Here is a 12,746-nt window from a genome sequence, read left to right on the forward strand (position 1 = left end):
ATCCTCCTCCTCCTCTCTATTGAAAGGCTGGTAGCTAATATATAGATTGGAGGGAGAGAGAGAGAACACACTCTTAATTGACTTCTGCACATGCCCAGGGAACCCTCAGAGCCTGGCAGTGGTGACCTGTCTAATATGAACTCCTTGGCTGGGAAGGGTCTCTCCCATCCCAGCCTTGGAATTTTGGTCGCACCATTTTAAAATTATTTTGCTTATCTCTGTAATGAATTATCCTGGCAGCTGCTTAGAGATGGTTGTGTACCGTATATTAGCCTCTTCTTAGTACAGTAACCAAGGGATCAAATACAGGTGAAACTCAAAAAATTAGAACATCGTGGAAAAGTTCATTTATTTCAGTAATTCAACTTAAAAGGTGGAACCAATATATGAGATAGACTCATGACATGCAAAGTGAGATATGTCAAGCCTTTATTTGTTATAATTGTGATGATTATGGCTGATGAGAACTCCAAATTCACAATCTCAGAAAATTAGAATATTAAATGAAAACAACAAAACAAGGATTGCAAATAGAACAATAGTGGAGCTCTGAAAATTAGAAGCATGCACATGTACACAGTACTTGGTTTGGGCCCCTTCTGCATCAATTACTGCCTCAATGCAGCGTGGCATGGATGCTATCAGGCTGTGGCACTGCTGAGGTGTTAGGGAAGACCAGGATGCTTCAATAGCGGCCATCAGCTCTTCTGCATTGCTCGTTCTCATATCTCTCATCTTTCTCTTGACAATGCCCGATAAATTCTGTATGGGGTTCAGGTCAGGCGAGTTTGCTGGCCGATCAAGCGCAGTAATCCCATGGGCATTGAACCAGGTTTTGGAACTTTTGGCAGTGTGGGCGGGTGCCAAGTCCTGCTGGAAAATGAAGTCAGCTTCCCCATAAAGCTTGTCTGCAGAAGGAGGCATGAAATGCTCCCAAATCTCCTGGTAGACGGCTGCGTTGACCCTGGACTTAATAAAGCACAGTGGACCAACACCAGCAGATGACATGGCTCCCCAAATCAACACAGACTGTGGAAACTTCACACTGGACTTCAAGCATCTGGCGTTGTGTGCCTCCCCATTCTTCCTCCAGACTCTGGGTCCTTGGTTTCCAAATGAGATGCAAAAGTTGCTCTCATCAGAGAAGAGGACTTGGGACCACTGAGCAACAGACCAGTTCTTTTTTTCTGTAGCCCAGGTAAGACGCTTCTGACATTGTTTCTTGATCAGCAGTGGCTTGACAAGAGGAATATGCACTAACTCCAGCCTCAGTCCACTCCTTGTGAAAGTCCCCAACACGTTTGAATGGTCTTTTCCTGACAATCCTCTCCAGGCTGCGGTCATCCCTGCTGCTTGTGCACCTTTTTTTCCCACACTTTCCCCTTCTGCATAACTTTCCATTAATGTGCTTTGATACAGCACTTTGGGAACACCCAACTTCTTCTGCAATTACCTTTTGAGGCTTTCCCTCCTTATGGAGGGTCTCAGAGATGGTTTTCTGCACAACTGTCAGGTCAGCAGCCTTTCCCATGATTGTGATTCCTACTGAACCAGGCTGGGGGACCATTTAAAGGCTCAGGAACCCTTTGCAGATGTTATGGATCGACTACTGCACCTTTTTCACAATATTCTAATTTTCTGAGATTGTGAATTTGGGGTTTTCATCAGCTGTATGCCATAATCATCACAATTATAACAAATAAAGGCTTGACATATCTCGCTTTGCATGTCATGAGTCTATCTCATATGTTAGTTCCATCTTTTAAGTTAAATTACTGAAATAAATGAACTTTTCCACGATATTCTAATTTTTTGAGTTTCACCTGTATACTGTGTGCTTGCAGATTATCCAGTGCTAACAAAATCCCCCCCCCCCATGACATAGCAGGAGCATTTAAGTGTTAGATTCACAGATTTCTGGCTCTACACCAGTGCTATCAGTGTGCTAAATATTTATTGGCATAGCACATCCATTTATAGTCATTTCAAGTTATAAATGTTCCTGTTTGACGGACACCTTTCCCCCTTTCTCTAAATGGCCATAAACCAAAAGCTATAATTTTTATTTACCCTTGAGTGTATGGCATGAAGACTGTTCGTGTTGCAGAACCTGCCTTATTTATAACGCTGCATATCAGAGCCTTCAGCTTTGCTCAGAAAAGTAAAATGGATTTCAGCATCTTGCCGGGGTGGGGGGGGGGAGGAAGAGCCCATTTATTTTCTTATACCTCTATGTGAGGCTCTCTTAACAGGTCTGAGGTGAAGTTCTTTACTTCAATGCGGAGAAAAGAAAAGGCTCAGGCAATTAAGTCCAATTCTCTTTTTAAAAATCTTTATAACATTTTTATTAACTTTTCAAATTTTACAAACTCTTTTAAGCAACCATCAGAACAAACGTCTCATATCCATTGACTTCCCACCCACTCTTCTTTTCATACCTTATAAAGCTGCTATAATACTTACATTTTACCCATTATTTATATAATTATATATGGCTAAACTTCAATTCTCATCGGCTGCTATACTTCAAATCCTGCATGCGTTTTAACATAACCATAATATTTTTGAAATATTTTTTCAAAATATTTCCCTTCTTCAAGATTTTTTTCTTCATTCTGTTCTTTAATTCTCATAGTCAAGCTATCTCAGCATATTCTAATAAGCCAATCTTGTTTCGTGGGGACTTCTTCTTGCAGTTATGTCCCATTCTCATTTGTCTTAGAAAATCCTTTTAGAGTCAAGAACTGTTCATTGCATGTACTTCTCAGGCATTTTCTTCCCCTTGGAATAATCTTTGTATAATCTTTTGTTCTTTTATTCTCCATGGTCTGCCTACTTAAGAGTATTTCCCAATTGTTCTATTAACCATATTACCCCAGGCAGCATCTGTCCTCAGTATTTTCTTCTCTGTCCCTTGCCTTTTACCCTCTGGCTACTCTCTCTTTTCCCTCCTCCTTTGGAGTCTTACATGCATGTCTCCTTTGCAGAATATGCCTCACGCTGTCCATCTTGTCTGCTTGTCTATTAAATTCTGGCTAGTCAGCTAGTATCCAGTACATTCTCTCCATTCTTGCCAGTGTTTTCTGTTAATATCTTAAATTAATTTTTGGTAACACTTGACTTAAATTTTCAGCTTATCAGAACTCACATGTCTGATTTTTTACAGCATATAAGGCAACAATTTATGTGAACCGCCCTGAGACCTTTGGGTATAGGGCGTTATAGAAATTAATTAAATAAATAATAATAACAATAAACAGTTTATTTTATGTGAAAGCAAAAAAGCCAACTGATGCTAGATACTGTATTGTTACATTAATTCTACGGGGCTTTAAGAAGCTCCTTCCTTGTTCCTGTGTAATAAGAGGTGTTCATTTTTGTCATTCTTTACAGCCTCAACACACAAAATGTCAATAGAATAAGTGAGGCTCCCTCAAGAACCTGCCATGAACCATTTTGAGGGACCAGCTGAAGGAGAGGTGAATGATGAACTAAGGAGTAGACTGGTGAATGAATCTGTGGAGGCTGACCTGGAACATTCTGAGGTAGAGGATGAACAGCCCCAGTATGCCATTCATTACCCAAGATGTGCCAATAGCAGCCTTGAAGGACGCTCTCGACAGGAAGAGGAGGAGGGCACGTTAGCACGGTCAGCTAGCACTGAGAGCGGCTTTCACAACCACACGGATACTGCTGAGGGAGATGTCATAGCCACAGTGGAGGATGCCTATGAAGGAGACCGAGTGCTGGACAATGAGGATGAGAGTGCCTATGCAGTGCAGTACAGGCCCGAGGCAGAGGAGTACACAGAAAATGCTGAGGCAGAACATGCGGAGACGATGCGTAACCAAACTCTCCCCAACCACTTGCACTTCCATTCCATTGAGCACGAGGAAGCCATGAATGCTGCTTATTCAGGCTATGTGTACACCCACCGGCTCTTCCACCGGGGGGAAGATGAGCAGTATGCTGAGCCCTATGCTGACTATGGGCTGCAGGAACATGTCTATGAGGAGATAGGTGACACACCTGACCTTGATGTTCGGGAAGGCCTTAGACTCTACGAGCAAGAGAGGGAGGAGGCTGACAACTATCGAAAGGAAGCTCTCGGTGCCCGGCTCCACCACTATGATGAGCGCTCTGATGGAGAGTCTGACAGCCCCGAGAAAGAGGCAGAGTTTGCTCCCTATCCAAGGATGGACAGTTATGAACAAGAAGAAGACATTGACCAAATTGTGGCTGAAGTCAAGCAGAGCATGAGTTCTCAGAGCCTGGACAAAGCTGCTGAAGACATGCCAGAAGCAGAGCAGAATGTGGACCCTGGTGACACTCCTGCTCATGTTCACCATGAAAGCAACCGTCCACTGTCCATAGGCTCTAGACCTACAGTTAATGTGGGAGATCCAGTGCAAAGATACAGCAAGGAGAAAAGGGATGCAATATCCCTGGCTATCAAAGACATTAAGGAAGCTATTGAGGAAGTGAAGACTAGGACCATCCGTTCTCCTTATACCCCTGATGAACCCAAAGAGCCCATTTGGGTGATGAGACAGGACATCAGCCCAACCAGGGATGGGGAGGATCAGGGTCCACTAGAGGGAGATGTGAGTATACCAAACGGCTGGATTACATTTTGATGATAAGATTAGGTCAAAATTTCATAAAACTGCATAGCCTTAACATTCAGTTTTCTTATTGTGTTTTTAACTAGTTGCCGGGGGGGATACATGGTTAAATGTTATTTTTCCTTATTAATTGTGTTTGGAAATCAAAATTATTACACTACAAATTCTCCTTTGGCTAGCCCTTAATAACCTTCATTGTAAAGCATTGGCAAAAAAGGAAAAGAAATATAAAAATATTATTTAGATGTGGCTTTGGTAACATACCGTATTTTTTGCTCCATAAGACACACTTTTTTCCTCCTAAAAAGTAAGGGGAAATGTCTGTGCGTCTTATGGAGTGAATGCATGGTCCCTGGAGCCAAATTGCCCAGGGGGGAAAGGCAGATCCTGCTTTTTCTGTTTTAGAAAGAGCTAAAGGCTAACAAGAGGGAAAGAGAGTGTTGAAAGGAACCCGCTCAACAGCTGATTGCAGGAGATCGGGGAGGGAGATAAGGGAGCTAGCTCCCTTCCTGCCCCGCCCAGGCCCCTTGCACAGTAGGATCCTGGGAAATTGAGGATCCTGGGAAATTGAGTTTTTCAGCCATTTGGGGCTTTCTGTTACCGGTACTTTTCCTCTTGCTTTCTATTACTTGCTGGTGCTTACTGGTTTGCTTTCCTTTTGCTTTCTATTACTTGCTGGTCCTTACTGGTCTGTACTGGTTTGTACTGGTGCTTACTGGTTTGTACCGGTTCGCTTTCCTCTTGCTTCCTATTACTTGCTGGTGCGTACTGGTGCATACTGGTGCTTACTGGTTTGTACTGGTTCGCTTTCCTCTTGCTTCCTATTACTTGCTGGTGCATACTGGTTTGTACTGGTGCTTACTGGTCTGTACTGGTTTGTACTGGTGCTTACTGGTTTGTACTGGTTCGCTTTCCTCTTGCTTCCTATTACCTGCTGGTGCTTACTGGTCTGTACTGGTTTGTACTGGTGCTTACTGGTTTGTAAGCAATGCTTTCCCCCCTTTACAAAAGCTGCACAAATCTGAACTGATCCTCAAAAAGCAGGGCTTTTCCCTTTGCAAAAAAAGCTGCAAAACTTTGAGCTGATTCTCAAAAAAAACAACCATGGGTTTTAGAGGAGGAAAACCAGGAAAAAAAAATTTCCCTGGTTTCCTCCTCTAAAAACGAGGTGCGCCCTATGGTCCGCAGCATCCTATGGAGCGAAAAATACGGGTATGTCCTCACAGGTTAATTTCTGAATATTTGTGTTGATGCATTTGCTTCTGATAGAAGCTGTATGTTGCTGAGCACTAGCATAGTGTCATGTGGAGCTGCAATGGTGTCGTGGTCAATATTCTTTTGGATTCTTGTTAGTTTTTCAGTCATCCAGGCAGCAGACTTGTTTTCTTCCACTGCTCATGTTCAGCCTGTGTTGATTAGTTGATTCAGAAACTGTGTTCTTGTTTTCAGTTGCCGTGCAAAGGAAGTGTTCCTCCTTCTCCTATTAATGTTTTTGTGTTTGGTGTTTCCTAAAGCACCACTGGATTCCTCAGAATATTTGCTGTGGGAATTCAATCCAGTGAATGGCAAGGATTTAATGAATGTTTTAGGTTGTTTACTGCCAGTTACTTAGCGACTTTCTGTTGAGTAAGTGCTGTATAAATTTTGTTAAATAATAATAATAATAAACAAATCAGGCTAAAATCCTGTACAGTTGACTTCAGTGGCATTATAGCAGCCTAAATGTGCTGCTGCCCCAGCACTTTGTCAGACTTGAGTATATTACTTGGTCATCTATTGAGTTGGGTTTTTTTTTTGGACTCTCAAAATATACTAAACTGTTGATGAAGGCAGAAGCCAGCTATTCTTTGTGTTCAGCCTGTACTAGGGTTACTATCTCTAGGGAGTTCTTATTTTGCAGAGTCATTTGCCTGGTTGCACACGTGCTTCGTAGATATAAGCTCGCAGGCTTCATCCCTATCATTTTCTATTAGGGAACTTGATAGGAGGGATCTTTATAGCCCTGTTAACTGATATTTTCTCAATCAACAGATTTTAAAAATCCTGCACTTTTTGATTGATACTGGAAATGAAAGTCAGCAAGAAGAAGTGGGAAAAGCAGGCGCCTTGCTGTTACTGCCCCCCCCTCCAAATTCCAGAAAGAGGCTTAAACTTCCAATACAAGGACAGGACAAAACTTTTTCCACAGGGAGAGATGCAAGAATTGCCTTTCAAATGAGACAGAAATATGGTGTGACAGGGAGTGCCAGACCTTTGCAGGTTTTGTTTCCCCCACAGCCACATCCCATGTGAAGCTGGTTTTGATTTTCAGCTGTAGTGGACAGTAAGATTGAAGTTCTGTTTAACTTGCAGCATAAATTCTGATACTTGTATAGACTCAGTTGCTCCCAAATGTGGAGTTTTGAGTTTTGAGTATATTTGCTAACCTAGGCAAATATATTCAGGCTTTTGTTAGAATTCCGGGGAACCCCAATTTTCATATATATATATATTTTAAATCCATGAATAGTCAAGGACAGCCTTCATAACAAAATATAGCAAAAATATTAAAGTAATGGAAACAAGTAGGACATCCCAAACTTAGTACATTGTTCAACTTCTCTAACTTGATGCATGATTATGATGTTTTGGAGAAATAAGAATAGCTTGCAGCTTCTAAAATTTTCATAGGAGAAGAATTTCCCTTAGCAAAAGTTTAGAAACCACTACCTTAAAGAGAGGATCTTAATTAAGACCACTTCATGGTTTCCACCAAATAAGTGTTTTTTGACAATTGTGAGTTGACTCAATAAGAGGTATCCTTTTCCAACTTTGCATGTCCATCCTATGCAGTGCTTTTTTTATTTACACCAAATGCCTCTTGCTCAGTGGTTGGTGCAGAAGGACAGTTTGTGACAGCTCTTCTCTGGCTTGCAAACCTCAGACTGTGGATTTGTTTTCATGATGTTTTTAGTAAATGATGCACATGGATGGTCTGGTTTTGTAAGTGGAATGTAACATTTCTGAGGAACACATTTCTCTTTTCCGCCTCCCTTAGGGGTAATATCCTTTGTTTTCTTTTTGCTTGCCTTTGGGTCCACAGGTTTCCTTTGTTCTTCTCCGCCTGGTGCTGTGCAGCTTTGCAGAGCCTCAGTTTTTCCACAGCAGGGCTCTTCTATCATTAACGAAGGGAATAGCAAAGGCGCCATGAATAATGGAGCAGCTTACAGGTGCTGCAGGAGCCTGAAATAATGTCACCAGCTATGTGGATGGGATGATGCTGTGCCTGACATTTGCTCAGCCAAAGTTTTAGAGCTGCTCTTTGGAGCACAGATGGAATTCCATTAGACCTTTGGTTGATAGAATTAACTTCCAGAATTATGCAGCAGCCCAAGTAATTTTCAGTTTTTAAAATGCTTGAATACTTAGACTTTTGCTGACTAAGATACCACTGTAAAAAAGTGTGTGGGGGGTGTAGGGGTATTGCACCCTCCTCCACCCACTCTGAGACCACTCGGCTCACCAGCCAGCGTCTCCCCTGGGTTGCTAGGAGCAGTGGGGAACCCCTCAACAGAACAATTCACAGTAAGCTGCCACCACCCTTTTCAGTCTGCCCAATTGTCAGCTCTTGGCATAGGGAAAAAGGGAACCCTATCCTTTCCAGGCTGCACAATTAATTTAGATTAACACAAATTAGAGTGTCCAAGCAGCAAGGTACTGGTTTAGCTCAGTCAGTCTTAAGGGAAACAGAACACAAACAACACGTCCTTTTAAGTATTTATTAAAAGAACTTTAAACTAAAACAATAGGTTACAATGCAATAAAATAACAAAGGTACTTAGTATCTCTAGCTAGATAACATACTCACAACTTCACACTTGAAAAGCATAAGTCTTTCTCCTATACAGGCAACGGTCAAGAAGTCCAGGAACCATGATGGCTAAAAGCAAGGTCACTAAGGAGCCATGCCTAGAGCAATTTTACATCTCAGTACAGGGTCAGTTATACCTATTCACCCACACGGGGTTGCTAAGAATGGACCTATTAGCACAAACCTTTTAATTAGTGGATTGGCCAATAAACAGCAAGTCCCCATTTGTCTTTTGATGTCAAGAAACTCAGACAGCTGGAGATTGTTTAACCATCCTCCCCACTTCTTCCCAGGATCAGCCTGATAACTCTCAACTGACCTCAGCTGGGCCAAACCCACAAGTCAGGTGTTACTTCACACTCCCATGGCAGAACCATAAAACAATAAAGACGCCTCCCCAATTAACAGAGAACACTTCACATTCCAGAAAGAGGTTACATTTAGTTCTCTCCCAGCATGCATACATTTCTACAATTCCCAGAATACACTGTGGTCTGAACCAAAGATTACAAACCTGGCTTTGCTATCTCTCTACAGGGGGGGATATTTCCCCCCCCCAAAATAACCATGAAAGTATTGATTCAGAATTCTGTGGAGTTGTATGTGTGCATTTGACTGAGATGTCAAATGCATATATATCAGTTCAAAGAATTCAGAATCAAGTACGGTAATATATGGAAAGATAAAATGTATGTTCACTATTTTCCTACTTGCACCAAGTCGTCATGGCCTATTCACCAGAATGGAAAAGTGAAATAGACTCGAGTGCAATAAGCTCCTAGCCTAGGTAATTTCCCTTTAAATGGAAACCTGAAAAAAGAAGACATGGTCTTGAATGCTGGGACATAGCTAGGAGGAAGATGCATATTGCAAAAGTACAGATCTGAAGGATAGCTTTAGGTTTTCCATAATTTTTGATTTTTATATGTATAAAGTTTTATCAGAAGCCCGGTTTAATCAAAGACCAGGGTTGGACATGCAAACAAAGGAACATTTATACTATAGACAATTCATTCTAACTTTGTAAAGAATGCAAGAAGGGGGAAAAGGAAATATGACCATGCCTCCTAAGGGCCTCCACTAGCCAGGAGAAGACAAAAATGGAGACTTTCTCACTGCAGCGACTAAAGATCTGATCTACTCCAAAGGCTCAGGGTTTGTAATAAAAGCTTTAAATCTGCTTGAAAAACTGAATTCTGTCACATTTGCCAGTAAGCCTGAACCATGGTAGCACTTTGTCCTTGTGGCTATTCCATAATCCGTTGAATTTATTTTCAGATGAAATGTCTAGGATCAGGCTGTACATTGGGTTGGAGCTAGACTTAATCAAGCTTTGAGTAAACCCTTGGAAACAATGAGACTCTCTAGTCATTATTAACTTCAGGTCCAATTGACTTCAGTATTTTCAAGGAAAATATTCTATGTTTAATTACGCTCCCCCCCCGGGGGGGGGGAGAATTGCATAACTATAATAGCTCTTAAATTCTGCTTGCTTTTTAAAAAAAATCTTTGTACTTTAACCACCTAACATTGTACATTAATATCATTTATTACTTACTCAGAAGATACCAGTAGTACTGCAATTCTGCTAGAAATGTATGTCTTCAAGGCAATAAATGAAAGGAATAGCTGCTTGCTAAGGGAGAAGGACCTTGTTATGTATGGGTGTTTGACAACCATTCAGTATCAAATAAGGTTAATCTACCTAGATAGGATACTAGCAGCATCTCTTGTTACAGGCTTCAATTTCAGGTTCCAGGCACATAACACCACTGGAAAAAGTAATTTGGTGGCACTTGATTGTTAGCAATTAGCAGACAACTCTGAAGTTGAGCAGAACAGCAGCAAAATCAAAATGGAGAATTTTTGGATGTATCAGGCTGAGTATCTTAGGAGAATGGTAAGTGAATTGTAGCAAGAAAGTAACTGTCAATTTTGAAGGTGTTCTGTCTGCACAATTCCAAACTTTTAATAAGGTTAATGTTGTGTTGCTGTGACATTTCCATGTATGGATGATGTAGGAGCATCCATGATCTTCTTGTATATTTTCTTTTGAAATTTGGATCTGTCCTGGTGTTTTGGTTCTTACCATAACAACAATTATGATAGGAAAAACAGAATATTTTTGATTTTTTTTTTTAGTTATGAACAGTGACTATATTCAAGTGGTGCTTAATACTCATTTTTCTGATGCAAAGGTTGCAGCGTACAAAAGATATTGCAGTAGAAATCCAAGCAACATAGTTGCGAAGAATGCAGCCTTTGTTACTGATTGCAAATGATACAGAAGAGTAGATATTAATTTTTAAAAATTAAACTCTGCAGCTGTGGTGTATTTTTTTAAATAGTTGCAGGTTGTAGAGAACTGCTGTTTGTGAGATTTGTAAGTGACTGTGGAGGGAGAGTTTGCTTTTCACAATGTGTAACCACATTTATTTTGTCCCGTTGTCACTTCTGGTTAGTCACTGCAAACTTATGGAGTGATACAGATCTCTTCAGCACTCTCTCCTCCTGCTTTTCTTTTAGCAAGGAGACTATAATGAAGGCATTGGCGAGAAGGAAGTGAGATGAACTGCCCATTGCTGCTTCAGGCAATGGACACGGGAGGGGAACGTTTTTCCATTTTTCTGGAAAAGCAGTGTTTGGTGGGAGGGGACTCTTCTCATCCTGTATTTAGAGGTCAGCAGCAACTCGTCCCCAGACAAGGCCTTAGCTCCAAAGATGTCTTGTGTGAGCAGGCTCATGTCAGCCGTCCTTCAGCCTCCTGGAACGGGAACGGCTGGGGCAGCACAGAGGCTGCTTAGCCGGGAAACCCCATGGCTTCAGCAGAGCTCTTTTGAATCAAGCCCGGGAAGTTTTGAGAGTGGGTTCAAGGGGCTTCTTCTCTCCATCTCCAAGAAGTGCTTGGTTCCCCCTCACTTACTATTTCATTGCACATAGAATCTGTTTTTCCTCTGAATTTCCCCCAAGTGGCTTTGTGTTCCCTCCTTTGGGCTCTTGTCACCGTTGGCTGTGGGGCGGGAGGGACATGAGACCGGGCTGGTTTGATTCGTCACCTATAAATGTAATTTCTGTTGTTTTATTGATGTTTGTAAGCTGCTGTCAGAGTTCTTTCCCTCAACCAAAGGGCAAGATAAAAAGGCTTTAAATACTAATAGTAATTATTTTCAAAAATCTTTCTCTGCTTCCATACTTCTGATTACACTGAGTGCTGCGCTCCGTAGTCATCTTTGGCGGGACCGAACCGTCCAGGGGGCCCTTTACTGTTTTTTTACCTGTTACTTCTGATTACATTGTACATTACTTTGCTAGAACTCAGTTTTGTATTACATGCTTGTCCTCATATTTTCAATGAACTCTGTAAGCTTGGCTCTCTGATTTTACTTTCTATTGAGCTTGACCAGAAGTAAAGGATTTAGAGAAGATAAAGATATCCAGCCACAAAAGTGCTGTTTATACAAACAGCCTTATAAACAGCTTTCTCTCAGGCATGACTTTGGATGGTTTTAATATCTGGATTTGTTGTTGCAGCAGTCATGGGCATTAATATAATTTGCTGCTTAATTACATATTTATCAGCAAATATTAATCCAAAACTCACTACAGGGGGGTTGATTTTAAAAAGTTCAGACCTGAAAACCATATATCCCACTTCTTACTAATGTACTTTTACCTTCTTACTAATGTACAGTTTTCTTGCATCCAGTCTTTTAACCATATCTGCAGCTTTTTTCCAAATTAGTGGTTCAACAATAATTTTATTATTTACATTTATGCACTTAAAATTAATAGGACTTGCATCTAAGAAAATATAAATCTGAATATAATTCCGTGAAATGCTGCATGTTTAATTTTGCTGGAGTTCTTATTTCCCTTGAACCCTTTGCCCAGTCCTCAATCTCAAAGCAACAAATACCATTTATTGTTCTGTCAGCATTCTACTTCATTGTGTATCTTTTCTCTGTCTAGTCTCCATCTCCTGATTCATCTTCCCCACGAGGCGCTGAATCATCAGGTCTGCAGCATCACCAAGATGTCTGTGGAACAGCAGAAACCCCCACCAAGAAGGAGGTAGAGTACAAGTCTTTTTAAAAGCAGTAGTTTTACTGGAAATGTTCCCCATATTTAGGACTCCTTAATTGTGTTCTGTGCATTAAACAATCTTTTTAAAAATGATTTATTTATGGTATGCAATAAGCTTTTTAGATTTATGCTGCAGTCTGCAATACGTATTCACTAGTAAATTCAAATCCAATCTGATTTAGGAATGC

General features: G+C 41.1%; 1 protein-coding gene across 4 annotated transcripts in view; it reads left to right on the top strand.

Annotated features, from left to right (window-relative positions):
* APBA1 (amyloid beta precursor protein binding family A member 1) overlaps positions 1-12,746 on the top strand; it is a 51,852-nt gene that overhangs the window by 13,815 nt on the left and 25,291 nt on the right. For all 4 annotated transcript variants that reach the window (XM_033163652.1, XM_033163653.1, XM_033163655.1 and 1 more), the window contains exons 2-3: positions 3,394-4,604; positions 12,445-12,546. In XM_033163652.1, coding sequence (XP_033019543.1) covers positions 3,447-4,604; positions 12,445-12,546 — 1,260 coding nt within the window. In that variant the 5' untranslated portion in view covers positions 3,394-3,446. The remainder of the gene's footprint in view (positions 1-3,393; positions 4,605-12,444; positions 12,547-12,746) is intronic.

The sequence above is a fragment of the Lacerta agilis genome, chromosome 11, assembly GCF_009819535.1.
Source record: "Lacerta agilis isolate rLacAgi1 chromosome 11, rLacAgi1.pri, whole genome shotgun sequence".
Classification (NCBI taxonomy): Eukaryota; Metazoa; Chordata; class Lepidosauria; order Squamata; family Lacertidae; genus Lacerta; species Lacerta agilis.